This window comes from Xenopus tropicalis, chromosome 2, assembly GCF_000004195.4.
Source record: "Xenopus tropicalis strain Nigerian chromosome 2, UCB_Xtro_10.0, whole genome shotgun sequence".
Lineage (NCBI taxonomy): Eukaryota > Metazoa > Chordata > Amphibia > Anura > Pipidae > Xenopus > Xenopus tropicalis.
The window spans coordinates 135,442,525-135,456,368 of NC_030678.2; the positions used below are offsets into that span (position 1 = coordinate 135,442,525).

Consider the following 13,844-nt stretch of genomic DNA (forward strand, 5'->3'; position numbering starts at 1 on the left):
TTCCATCAGCTGAAAAGGCAAATCTTGACTACGGCAGGGAGAAGTACTTGATGGACACATGGTAACTGCAAGTTAGGCTCTCCATCTTTATTGTTGACTAGACATAAAAAGAGAGCAAGAACAATTTCCTTAAAATCTGACAATGAGACAGGAAAAGAACCCATAGCAAACAAGTACTGGCTTTATATTAGCAATAATATACTGTACAGGATTAATACACTGGAAAAAGGTACAGTCCCTCCCTGCAATGCCAGAGAGGGCCCCAATGCAAAGCTGTGCATAGATTTCATTTGCAATGAGTTACAGACTGATCTCTGGCAAGTCAGGAATGTATTTTACATGCACAAAAAAGTTACATGAAGGCGATACAATGGAATGCTTACAAGTTAAACTGTAAATGATACATTGAAAATAACTGAAAGAGATGAATGTAGGGAAAACAACTGGTATTTAAACTATGCCCACTGGAATGGAGGTCTGTAACAGAGTTAAATGATTGCTGAACAGCCAATAATAATTTACAATATCAGACTTTACAACAGCAGTCTTGGTTTGGTGGAGGCATAGACATGAATACGAAGATAAAATTCAATCTGAAAAAGGGCTAAAATTTCTACAAGAGCAACACAGGTAATTTCTAAAGTCAGCTCTGCCTACAAGAGCCTTGGCATAAACAGCAATAAAAGTATTAGGAGACGTCATTTATTGCATATTCAAACTACTCTTGTAGCCTCAAAGAATGCCAGAGGCATGATATCATTACTTTAGTGTATTTCCTAGAGTCCCTGCTTGTCAGGAACCTCTGGTACTTAGCTTGGGCTAAAGGTGCATCATAATACTACAAAGCATTTTGTAAGATGATATTTGTATGGTCCTCGAGGGCACAAAGAATAACCCAAGGTGCTTAATCTATCCCACTGACTATTTGGTCGTTTCAAACATAGGCCCATGTAACTAAACACAGGAGACAGGAACCTAATCACCAATTACTTACACTGAAAACCCCTACAGGGGTGGAAGGTCCAGAGCAGTCAGGACAGGTTGGTCACTACATAAAGGGGCATATTTATATACTGTCAGCCAATATCACCAGTGATGTTGCTCAGAGCAACCAATCCGCAATTAGATTTAAACATTCACCTACAAATTAGAAAGCAAAGATCTGATTGGTTGCTATGTGCAACATCACCGGTGATGTTGGCTGACACACTATAATAAATATGCCTCAAAATGATTAAACGCTAAACATGGCTCAGTGCGCCAAGCTGCAGACTAAGAAAATGTGCATTTCCAGTACGAAGGATTTGGTTTGGTCACTGAATATAAGTTCATTGTTTCAAATGAGCTTAATCACACAGGGTCATTCATTTGGTCTCCTCTCAGTAACCCCCATCCCCCAGGAGCAGGTCCAAGTGTTCCATTGCAATTGGCCCTATCCTACTTTATCCATTTTGATCAAACGAACAAAAATAGAATTCCAGATGAAAATTTCCATGTGCCACAAATCCTATGAATATTAATAGGCTTTGTGGCACATGGAAAGGATCAGTGCCATCGCCAAAAGCAAGGAAAACTTGTGCCACTCAGTTGTAATACAGACAACTATACATCTGAACATCTATAAGAAATTGCTTTGTTGTCCACCCAGCAACATCTTGTATAAACATTGCTTCTAGTGCTTCTACATAGCATAAAAGATGGCCAGACCAATGGCCCAATAATTTAACAAAGGACTTGGTGCTCTAAGGAGGTGGAACTTGGAGTAACCAGATAAGACCGCAAAAGCTCAAATACTCTTATATTAATGAAAACAAATAAAATATTCAGGGTAAGAAAACTAAAGCGTAAAAGCTAGCTACTGAGTTGCAACTAAGGTTGGTGAGCAGAAAACAGTATTAGCTAAGGGCTTCCCATCTTCACTCACGAATACCCTGACTTAGTGTCATTGCAGAACACAGCTGAAAGAGCATAAGAACTGGTGCAGACGATCACTGGGGGGAACTGGTACCAGGGTGTTCTCTGGCTATAGTATTCCACCAAGGAACTATTTTTGCTTGCACAGAAACTTGTCTTTCTAACAACTTTCTAAGGCAGTCTACTAAATTTGGCACTTTCCCTTTAGTTTACCATCCATACAGCAAGTACAGAAGATAAATAATACCTCTATTAAAGCTAACCCAAACACAGGCTCTCATTTACTAGCCCTTTTCAATGAGTAAGACTTCAGTCTTATAAAATTTTAGTGTTGAGTCGATTCACTTCCGTATAAAAACTCTATAAAAAACACTTTCAAGGCACTTCTTTTTCTTCTCCTTTTCCGGCCAGTTATGCCACAGCAGCTGCCACATACTGGTTGGATGAAGAACGTTACAAAAATATTTACACAATTAACAGTAAAAACCAATAAAAATATATAAATAGTAAAAGAAAAAATAGTCCAGTAATACTGAAATTTAAGGCACTTCATAAAGTGTCCTGGCTTCTTCATTTCCTTTGAAACATGGAATGGAGGAAGGAGTGCAGAGAGATCTGATAAGTCCATCTCGATTATAGGCCAAGCCACTAAGATGAGACTGGAGCAAAGCCCAAAAGACTTCTGGTCTTGTACGTGCTAGATTCGCCGCCAGGCATGCCGGAGAACTGCATCTGCGCGCCTATACGGCTGATTCCGAAGGTCTGAAAAGGGGAAAGAATCAGGATGGTTACAGAGAGAATACCGCTAAAGCTATACAGGAAAGCTGAAGCAGCTGTAGCATTTGTAATTCAATTTGCTTGGAATCAAAGGCAGCCATTGCCCAACCAGCCATATTAAGGGTGGTGTGATTGAGAATTGCTTTTGTTATACCTGATAAATATGGGGTGTAAGACAACTGTCTTGGCTCTAAATATTAACTGTCATGACCTGCATGCTTCCTAACCTACCCAAGGGAAAACTAACTAGTTCCCTTCCTAAAGCCCTACCTTCGCTCTCAAGTCTACATACGCAAATGCTTTTTAAGAATCAGACTTATTAATTATAAACGGGGTGCTTTCTCATGTCTAAGAGGTATCAAGAAGGATATTGCATAGTAGAGTCAAGCGAGCATTGTGCAATTTCTCATGGCACATTGGCCCTGGATGGTCTGGTTTCAGTTGATTAGATGAATAGTATCCTGGGAGGCCAGCCAGCAAGGCAGATCTTACTCATAGAGATAAACACAGGCTCATGATGCTCCTTAGTGATGAGGCTTTACTAAACATTTTCAGAAAAGCAAATTTTACATATTAGGCTGCTGAACCAGAGAGAGGTTTCTCTGCTAGTATATACACACACCAACAGAGTAGAGCCAATTTGCTGCCTTCAGCTCCATGAATGTGCATACTTTAGCATTTCTACATTTGGTGCACATAGAAAGAAAGCAGAAGGCAGATGATCAGCTTTTCTCTGATGACACTAACCATGTGCCATTAGCCTAATAAGGTGTACTTTCCCTTTACCTGGACAAATCCCAACTGTAAAGTGGGTATGGCCAAATCATTTAGGGTAGGGGGTTACTGAATTGGTCCAACTTAGAGCTGTATACCCATAAGAAACAGAATTCCACAATTTCACTGATCTGACTGTAAAGAAAACCTTCCACTGGGCCTGCACTAACCAATGCATGACAGGTCTATTTCCACGAAGACATGTGTCTGGGAGGGGTACAATAAGCAGGATTACTTTGGATGAGCCCCCCCCCCCCCCCCATCCTTTAAGCAGTAGCAGCTTAGCTTGCGTAAGCAAAGCCACACATATTTTGTAGCCATTTCTTTGCATATTCCTTACCCTCTGCAAAAAAATGGAAACTAGAAGTGTTTCTTCCTGGGTTCTAATCTGAGAGATACAATAGGAATGTTTATATATTTAATAAAGTAAAATTAAAATGTAATTGGAATATTATGTTCTCAGCCTGGTCATTTTCTAACCACACAAACATAATGCAAACTTAATTACATGCAGAGCATTCCAATGTCAGGCGGGTGTCTGAGCAGGTCATGGCAAAGTAGGAAAAGGAGGCCTGCAAATAAGCATGCATCTTCACCAGCTCACAGGAATAATGCATGCATTTCCGAGCTGTGATCTGGTTAAAAAGCAGATGTACTGGATAAGGAAGATTCCAGAGACACAAACTAGTTAAACAGGGGAAATGGCTTTTCTGCGGGAGACCTTGGGCACGTGGCATTATGGTTTGTTCCAGACCAGCACTGTAAATCTTATTTCATACTGAAAAAGTTATAGCCAATTTTATGACTGCATATTGAATGACTGTTTGTAGTTTTTCCCTAATCATACGTTTCTAACTTGGTCTAACCTGTGGGTTATGCCACGCAGATGCTCTTGCAAACAACAGTGGCCTTGGACCAATGGAACATGCACATAGTTGCTCTTGCTGAAAAAAGCAATGGTCTACAGTGGGCAAATGCCTCTCTCAACCAGTCACTGCCCCTGATGTATTAAATAGAAAGCACTCAGGCTGATATACAGGGATCGGAGACTGGTGGACAGAGGCAGGCCAAGTCGGCCAGGCGCCCTAGACGACCAAGCCGGCAACCTCGCCCCCACTGCTGCTTCCCCCCCCCGGCACATGCACGAACAGGCGCACTAAAAAGAGGAGGCATCAGGAAATAAGCAGTGCCCAAGGCAGGTACCTCTTCTGCCTGCCTCTAGTTCCGGCCCTGCAGGTAGACATAGGCATGTTGGCCCAGAGGGCCGCCTGTTATTTTGACTACTGCCATTTCCTGTTGGATTATAACAGTGGTCAAAACACTCCATGTGTCACTAGCCTTAACCCACCTGTCTCTGCTTCATATAGCAAAGTATGGGATAGGATAATACCCTGTCTATGCCGGTAACTGATAAAGACAGGATGTTAAAGCAAGTGCCACTGAGCAGCGGCAGCAGGTCACTACCAATGACTGCCATAGGCAACACATTTATCATGCAGGATGCCTCTGTAGTCTGATCATTTATGGAAGCTGCCCAATCTCCTACTTATTTTTCCTTTGAACTCAACAAGAAGTCCTTATTTGACCCCTAACAATGAGTTTGAGTTAAAGGGACAGTACACCCCTTTTCAACATAAGACCAATGAATAGGACCTGTGCTCAGCATACTTTTGTTTTAATAAAGGAATATCTATGGTTTCTGTTATTTTTTGCACTAAACAAGGATATGAACACAGTTTCACTTTAGCATTTCCTGATTCTGCAGAACTTTAAAGGAGCTGATTAAACTAATTATCAGTCTGCTAAAAAGCCCCTAATAATGAGCTGCTCAAAGACTGGTACTTAGATAAGGAAGAGGTTTGTTTACAGTTAGATAGGGGGCTCTGAACAAATTGCCCAGTTCATAAAAGGAAGAGGGAGGATGTTCAGTGATAAAAAGACAACTTTCAAAATAGTGCTTTAGGGCTCTGGCACACGGGGAGATTAGTCGCCCGCGACAAATCTCCCTTGTCACGGGCGACTAATCTCCCCGAACTACCATCCCACCGGCAAAAATGTAAGTCGCCTGTGGGATGGCACACGCTGCGCAGGTGATTTCAGCAAATCTCCGAAATTGCCTCGCGAGGTAACTTTGGCCATTTGCCAAAATCGCCTGCGCTGCGTGTGCCATCCCACCGGCGACTTACATCGCCGGTGGGATGGTAGTTCGGGGAGATTAGTCGCCCGTGACAAGGGAGATTTGTCGCGGGTGACTAATCTCCGTGTGCCAGAGCCCTTAGTGTGGCAATAAAATAGGAAAATATGGATTATTTAAAATTAAAATAATATGCAGAATGGATTTGCAACACAAGTCCCATTTATGGAGCAAATTTTTAGAAAATAAGTTTTAGGTGTATACTGTCCCTTAAATGACAATCCCAGTAAGCCCATAACCTGCTGTGAAGTGATCACTGTAACGTAAGCTTTAAGGAATTTAGAAAACAGAATATTTTGTGCCATTTTTGTACCCTGCATTGCAGTTAACTGATCTCTAAAAAGAAGCCTATTTGTTTAACCAGTTGTGCATTAGAGTAAAGGTAGGAGTATTTATTTATAGAAACATATGTACACAAGTAGAAATATAAGTGTATACAAGATACACAGACACTGCGGCAAGTGCCCGCACACAGGGAATACAGACACCAGGGTGCCATGCAATTATCACTTTCCTTGGAAGAATATTAGTAGACCATGGACAAAATGTTAATCTGTGGGGAGGGTCACTATTATGGACCTGGGCATGCATTTCACAGATTTCCATAAACTTTCGTCAAAGGCTATAAAAGGATTGGTCAATGCATGCAAGGGGAGCTGGTATGTACCTTTCCATACGAGTTAAGGCACTGGGGTTTAACAGTTTGAATCCTCAAAAAGGGATGTATCACAGAAGAACCGAGAGCCCCGCTTGGCTGTTCTCGCTGTGAAGGGGACACTCTTCAGGACTGTAGCCAACGAGGGGGAAAACAGAGACATACAGTCAAATGAAGGCACGCAAAATGCTTGTTTCAAGAATTAAGAGATGGCTTTAACACGTGGGCTTGTAGATCATTCAGTCCTCAGGTGAGTTCTATACAGCAGCATAGGAGAAACGGCAATATTTCACCAGGGAAAAAAAAGAGAAGGCAAACATCACCTGTGATAATGTCCTCAATAGTTCCATCCTTCCCTTCATAAACAGGCCGGTGATCTTTTGCCTGCCTTCTGCGCAGCTCTGCAATCAGGTCTTGCTGCTGGCGTTTATTTTTCTGCACTGGGGACTGGAGAAAATAAATCAGCTTTCGTGTGAGAATGTGGAACAAACCGGTGATACACTATCAATGTTAAACACCCAGAGGCAATAATAACTTAGGGGCATATTTATTATGCTGTGTAAAAAACAGTGAGAAAATTTGTCACACATCGCCAGGCTTCGCCGTGTAAAAATGACGTAAAAACATCGTAAAATTGGCGTAATTGTTTTACGCGTTTTTTCTTCCACTGGAACTTATGGGAAAATAACGGCGTAATATCCGGCGTTCAGATGGCGATCTTCTCCATTTATTTTACACAGCTTTTTACTCCGTTTTTTCGGCGAATTAGTTTTACACAGCATAATAAATACGCCCCCAAGTTCAGTTCTCAACCAAATCTTTTACTGGGGAATGCAAAAACTGACCATAGCAGTCAACTAGGCTCAGATTATTTAAATTTGATAGTAAGTATATAAAGTATATGGAATACCAGTACCTAAATGAATGAGAAAGTAATTCCTAGTCATGAGTATAGAAGAACCACAGAAGGCGAGTGCCTCATCTGCATGTGTGTGTGTGTGTGTGTGTGTACATACCTTGGGGTCCAATTTCTTTGCTTCTTGCGCTAGCATCTTCTCTCGAAGAACCTCTTCTTGCTTCTTGCGCATCTCATTCTCCAGTTCAGCTTCCTGAATGCCAGAAGTACAATGAGCATGCAAATTCAAAACTACAGTCTAAATAAGCCCTGCATATAAAACACTGATTTTCCCTCTTATCAGCATCTCCCTACAAACCAAAGGTACTTTGCTATACAAAATCCTAACACAAATGTGTTGGATTTTCCCTTAAACAGACCATGTGCAGTATGGCTAAGCTAATATAATATTGCCAGTGGAGTACCAAGCAGAGTCTGTAGAGTGTGTAGATTCACCCAAAAAACACTAGTTAATAAGAATCTATTAACTAGTGTTTTTTGGGTGAATCTACAAACCCATCATATTCAGCTGTATATGTGTATGAGATCACCATCTGTTAGCTCATCTTCCCAAGAGCAAAATCAGTTCCACCCACAGGATCCCCAAAGGTCAGCAAAACCATGAAATGATACAAATTCCTGCAAGAGGGGGAGGAAACAGCTGACATCAGAGCACACACATTTAGTATCCCCATGTCCCAAGCTAAGCAGTCTCTTCTGGCAGTTGTAGTATTGCTGGACAGCATGCTATGGTTGTATGTGACAGGTGCCCACACCCTTAAGAGACTGTTTTCCTGAAGGAACAATTGCAGGAAAAGGTTTGGTTTATGAGCTCTGCAGACCGTCTCAGAGAGCAACAACCAATCCCTGCTACAGGTCTAAAACCACTCCCACTACTGCACAAGGGCCCATTTATTTCTCTACCTTGTACGATTTGATGAAACGTGCAAATACGGGAAAGAAAACAGAAGGCGGAGTTGTCTTTGGATTTTCTCCAAAATAGAGCACCACAGCTGCATATGCTTCCTGCAGAGGATAAAGAAGACAAGTAAAACTATTGCTCACTTATGCTTGAACAACAAACTGGACTTTCCCATGAAAGAGTTGTAACTCAGAACTGATCAAGTTAATCCTTGCTGTAAGTATTGAGTGACAGTAGGTAAAGGATACATCAAATACCTGTGCATTACATCAATATATAAACAGATACATTGCAAATATATCACAATACTCTTTTAAGATTTATGCCACTTATAGAGGTGTTCTTGCCTTGCCTCAGGCAGCATGTAGTTTTTAATATCATTTTGTAATATCACCATAACCAGAAGGAGGTAATCTGTATCTGAGCTGGGTGTCATTATCATGCGCTTACAAATGCATGACAGATATAACAGGTTGCAGTGCCAAAGTATGAATCAGTGGTGAATGGGGTGTAATGATAAATCCACTTTATCAGGCTTTACCTCAGCGGTTCGTGCATCTTTCTGCAGCTTGTCTAGTTTTCCTTCATTAGAGCTCACAAAGTTCCTTAGGAAAGTGTTATCATGGTGATGGCTTTCTTTCCGAATCAGATCCATGCCTTTACCCAACTCCTTCACATCCAGCAGGACATTCTCTAAAGAGACTGCATACAGTAAAAGCAAGAGTTATGGTGCTACAATTGTAAAAGTGGTTACAATTATGCAGTCCTGAAATTCTGTACCTACACTCAAAAGCAGTGTATGTCCTTTCATATGTTAGTTGGATGTACCCATACCTATGTTTGGACTGAAATTCAAGCATCTTTCCATAGTGTCTCTAAAAGCATCTGCACACTATCATGTTTCATCATTTTTACTATTAGTTGCCGTCTAGTGGACTCTAAACCCTTATTCTAGCCCCTTTGCAGAGTGTAATGGAAAAATTAAATGCTGCAAGATGACACTACTGTTACAGGACACTACTGCTGCACTGAGAGAGCATTTTATGCCTACCATTACCACTTTCCTTTGCAACAATTTTAGAAGCATTTAAAGTTTAGAGGCACTGTTTCCTTCACTACGGTTTATAAGTAAAGCATAGCTATCTCCATGAATAACGTACTTAAAAGAAATAATCACAGCCTCTGTAACATTTCTAATAATAATTCATTTCTAATTAAACCACAGCAAGCTTGAGCCAGAGAGGAACAGAAGATCCAATAACTTTCCACCTTGTGTTTGTTCTTTGCCTAAAGAATCATCTAAATATGAGGCCACATCTACTTCCACAAGTGCAGTGAGCAAAGTGCAATTTCGAAAGCAAACAAGATATTTTTTTATCCAGAACTCTGGTGTCATTGCAATCGCACAAGGGACAATACTCTTGATGCAGTATTGGTCAGAATTACTGCAAATGTGTGTGAATTTTGTCTCAAATCAGACCCATTTTCTGCAAAAGTAATTTCCAGTGTTCAACCATGTGAGCGATGTCTGCACCCGATACTTCAGACACAAGTTTGCTGCAACTATTGCCACCAGGTGCTAAGGGAACCCTGGAGCTACTGTCTGCTCTGGAGGTGGTGGTAGCTCTAAGGTTTTCCTATGTCAAAAGGCTCAGTAGTGCTCAATTCAAAATGGAAGGCAGAAAGAAGTGAGTGGCACCAAACACAACTATAGGGAAGAACAAGGAGAGCATTTTCATGCAAGTACCTTTAAAAAAAATGGTTTTATGTGCACCTAAGTGAGGTAAATTGTGGGGATACGATGACCTACTTTTTAATGCGTTCACACTATTTAGCCATTTCTGTTACCCAATATTGCCAAGATGTAAAAGGCATATATGCCACAATAACATCTGCTTACTGCAGCCTTAACCGATTTATTAATTTTGGAGCCACTTGCTTAAAAGCTAGTGCCATGTGCAACCTGCCGAGAAAATACCAGAGCATCCAATCATTTGCACATCAATCATCACACTCTACTTTATATGTTGACTATTCGCATTAACCTCATCACTGCCACTCTGATACAGGCACTTTAATAAGAGCCATCAGTTCTGCATAAAGAAGTTCAACAAACGTCTCACCTGCTGCTGCTTTTTCCACAAAATGTAGCTCATTATAGAAAGTGGCCACTTCAGAGTATTTCTCCTTGGCAATTAGCGCAATATAGTTAAGGAGTGTGAGCTTTCGGTCAGTTGATTTTGTGTCTTGGAGCTGTACAAGATACAATACAATTCATTAGGATTATCACATACCAGTATACTTTGTCCGGTTATGCTGACCAAGTAACAGAACAGCACAATATATGCAAATCTATAATGGTATCCACCAGATTATAACTATTATAACATGAAAATATCAATTTCACAAATACTCAATACAAGCTGACAACTTACCAGATCCAAGCTCTGTAGTTTGAAGCCATACACCGACCCTCTTTTGCTGCTGTTCATATAATTACCCAAAGCAAGTATAACCTGTGAAGAGGAATAATGCAACTAGATGAGTTTCCAACTAATTCATTGTTATGAAGTTCTATGGAACCCATGATAAATGCAAGGTACAATATTTAGATGTATCACTTACTTCGAGCATTTGTTTTAGCTTTGGGGATGACTTTACAGACACAGATGCCGCAATCACAGCATTTAGTTGCTAAAGGAAAGAAGAGAATGGGAGGTTATGCATCCAATTAAAAGTTCAGGACATCTATTTGAAACAAGAATCCGTATCATGCTGGCACATTTAGTCTACAGTGGCCAGTTGGAGCACTTTTATTTTGTGGTATAATAAACATGTTAAGAACTTTAAAAGAACAAAATAATGCCTAAAGTTAAGTTCTCCTTTATGTTCCTTTAGAAATAAGAGGATCATAAGGTTTAACAAGACACATACTGACAATTAAATAAAGATAAGAAAAAAAAGCAGACACTAGTGCATAAAAGAAAATATAGCTACAGTATATCAAAATAAATACATTGAGAATACAACAAGGTCTGTAGATAGCATCATACTGGGGTAAGCAGCTGCAGGTTCTCATTGAAATTGCCCAAGAAGGTCATGATGGACATGCGCTGGGAAAGACGTTCCACTTTACTGAAAAGCATCATGAAACGGTCCTCATCAGACAGGTCCTCTAGAGGCTTACGCTCCCTCTCGTACTGACGCAGCAGCTTCACCTCTGCTTCTGTGGGCAGGAAACGCACCAGACACTCCACAAAGTCCACAGGTAGTGTCCGCAAGTCAAACCTGACAATACACAAAAATGTCCGTTTTCATTTGTCACAACAGCAAAGAGAAAATATAATTTTAAAAATTCCTATTTATTGGCATCCAATTATTTATTTATTTATTTTTTTGTTACAATAATTTGCCTATCAAAGCAACAGCAGTCCGACTAAACAAACTTTATATTAAAAAGGGCAACATTTTTCCCTGATTCATTAAACTAAAGCAACACGCATTTGCTTTTATTTTTCTAACTGCTAAATGGTTGCTGTTCCTGTAAATGTGCCCGTATAACTACATAACTTTAGTGTTGTCTAAGGGCTGTGGCACACAAGGGAGATTAGTCGCCATCGATAAATCTCCCTTGTTGCGGGTGACTAATCTCCCGATATGACATCCTACCGGCGAAAATGTAAATCGCAGGTGGGATGGCATACGGCATGATCGCCAAAGCTGCCTCTCGAGGCAACTTAGTTGATTTACGCAAATCGCCGCGTCAGGTATGCCATCCCACCGGTGATTTACATTTTCGCCGGTGGGACGTCATAACGGGGAGATTAGTCGCGGAGTCTTTTTCGGCGATTTCCGGAAATCGCCCCGCCGCGTCTGCCATCCCGCCGGCGACTTACATGTTCGCCGGTGGGATGGCAGGGGTAGGCAACTCGGGGAGATTAGTCGCCTGCGAACAGGGAGTTTTATCGCGGGCGACTAATCTCCCCCGTGTGCCAGAGCCCTTAAGCCTCAAAAACACCCTGAAGAAACATACATGTAAACAGAATATAGGCATAAGCTAACAGTGCACCCAATTAGCACACTGATTACTGATAAGTTTTCTGATAAAAAAACTAAAACCAAATCATCCAAAGGCTCCAAAATGTACTCTCTCTTCTGTTTTAAGGGGAAGTTGTTTTCCTTTAATTTCTGTCTTTAAATTCTATCTTAATGTAGATCAAGCTAACTGACACATTTAAAGAACATTTAAGATCACCCCCTCAGTATTTAGAACAGGACATATTCATGTGGTGGGAACCTATCATGGATTCAGATGAAAGTCAGTTAGCATATAAACATTACTGGATTGTTTCATTGGTAATTTTGTCATCTGTACAGGCCCTTTGCAAACAGATATCGGTGAGGGTAGGTCAGTTACATTGTGTAGTATTGAAGATATTTTTCTGCAATTATTTGATTTACAGAATTTAAGTGTTTGGCAATTGATAATGAATGTATATTGGATGTTTGGTTGCCAACAAAGTGACAAAACAACCCACTTGTCATTGTCCTTAGGCTGTAGATAAGAAGTGATCCTAAAGGTGTATGAAGAAAATATGTGAATAAAAACCACGCCTACGTTTGGATGGCTTTGCAGATCTCTTCTGAGCTCCTTCCAGCTTTCCGTAGGGTGATAGCAAGGTTTTTGGCTCTGTTTGCTTCAAGAAGAGTCACTTTGCTGGCAGATCGCTGAGATGTTTTGTTTTTGGGGCATGTTAAGTCTATGGCAGGTCCTTGTGCTTTTGTCTTAAAGAGTTCTTCAAACTTATCCATATCCAAATCCTACAGTAAAAATAAAAAATGTGTCCTTAGCACTTATCTCAAAGCAAATTTTAGGCTAATGTCAAAAAATGCTGGGGAGAAAACGCCATGACAGGAACTGCATCTGCTCACATAGTGTGAACTTCGTCCCAAAAATGCACAGCTGCACATTTTAGGTTCAAATCTGTGTGAACAATGGCAGTTCATGTCAATATTTACAGAACACTAAGCTGATCAGGGAAGACTGGCATATTATATTCTATGCTTGTCTTTTAGGCCTATGCCTCACCTGATGTAAGCCCAAAGGGCATATATGGAGTATATTTTTCCATATTGGGTATTTGGGTCCTGTAACAGTGATGATTGATCAAAATATATGTAAATTACAAAACAAAAAATTTACATAGACAATAATGAAAAATACCCACATGTTGGGAGAGTCTAGTTAAATTCACCACTGCCGTATTGTACAACCAGATTGTTTAACGGATATTAGGAACACAGATACTATTTCTAGGTTTCCTTTTTGGTTTAGAATATCTTTCCATATTTCAGGGTTGAGCTGAGCTACGTCTGACCATTTCTTGTAAAATTTGAGCTTTGATGGCTTTGTTAGTATTGCACTGAAAGGGGCTAGTGTTTTACCTAATTCAGGAGGTAAAATCATTCTCACAACATACCAGTTTCCCTATCTTGAACATTTACAGAATGCCTTTATTGCATATCTAAATAACAATAAAGGAAGCCCTCGCCAAAAACCTTTTTACCTGCAATATCCTCTCATCATCAAGGTCATTGAACACAGTTCCACTGATCTGATTGGGCTTCAGGGCCGTCCAGTTGAACACCGGCAGGCGGAACTTAGTTTTGATTGGTTTTTTAATTCGGATTGCTAAAAGAAAAAACATAATTG

The 13,844-nt window shown here is 40.5% G+C and overlaps 1 protein-coding gene across 7 annotated transcripts in view; it reads right to left on the bottom strand.

Moving 5' to 3' along the window:
- Positions 1 to 62: 62 nt before the first annotated feature.
- Positions 63 to 13,844, bottom strand: part of fmnl3 (formin like 3) — a 75,037-nt gene continuing 61,255 nt past the window's right edge. For 4 of the 7 annotated variants that reach the window (XM_031897144.1, XM_031897143.1, XM_004911840.4 and 1 more), the window contains 12 exons: positions 13,699 to 13,823; positions 12,750 to 12,952; positions 11,185 to 11,419; positions 10,757 to 10,825; positions 10,567 to 10,647; positions 10,255 to 10,384; positions 8,673 to 8,833; positions 8,134 to 8,235; positions 7,331 to 7,423; positions 6,638 to 6,761; positions 6,327 to 6,446; positions 63 to 2,676 (listed from right to left, as the gene is read on the bottom strand). In XM_031897144.1, the coding sequence (XP_031753004.1) occupies positions 6,355 to 6,446; positions 6,638 to 6,761; positions 7,331 to 7,423; positions 8,134 to 8,235; positions 8,673 to 8,833; positions 10,255 to 10,384; positions 10,567 to 10,647; positions 10,757 to 10,825; positions 11,185 to 11,419; positions 12,750 to 12,952; positions 13,699 to 13,823 (1,415 nt within the window). In that variant the 3' untranslated portion in view covers positions 63 to 2,676; positions 6,327 to 6,354. Of the gene's footprint in view, positions 2,677 to 3,805; positions 3,854 to 6,326; positions 6,447 to 6,637; positions 6,762 to 7,330; positions 7,424 to 8,133; positions 8,236 to 8,672; positions 8,834 to 10,254; positions 10,385 to 10,566; positions 10,648 to 10,756; positions 10,826 to 11,184; positions 11,420 to 12,749; positions 12,953 to 13,698; positions 13,824 to 13,844 lie in introns of all 7 variants that reach the window. The other 3 variants (XM_004911842.4, XM_002935118.5, XR_001169991.3) reach the window with 2 other exon arrangements.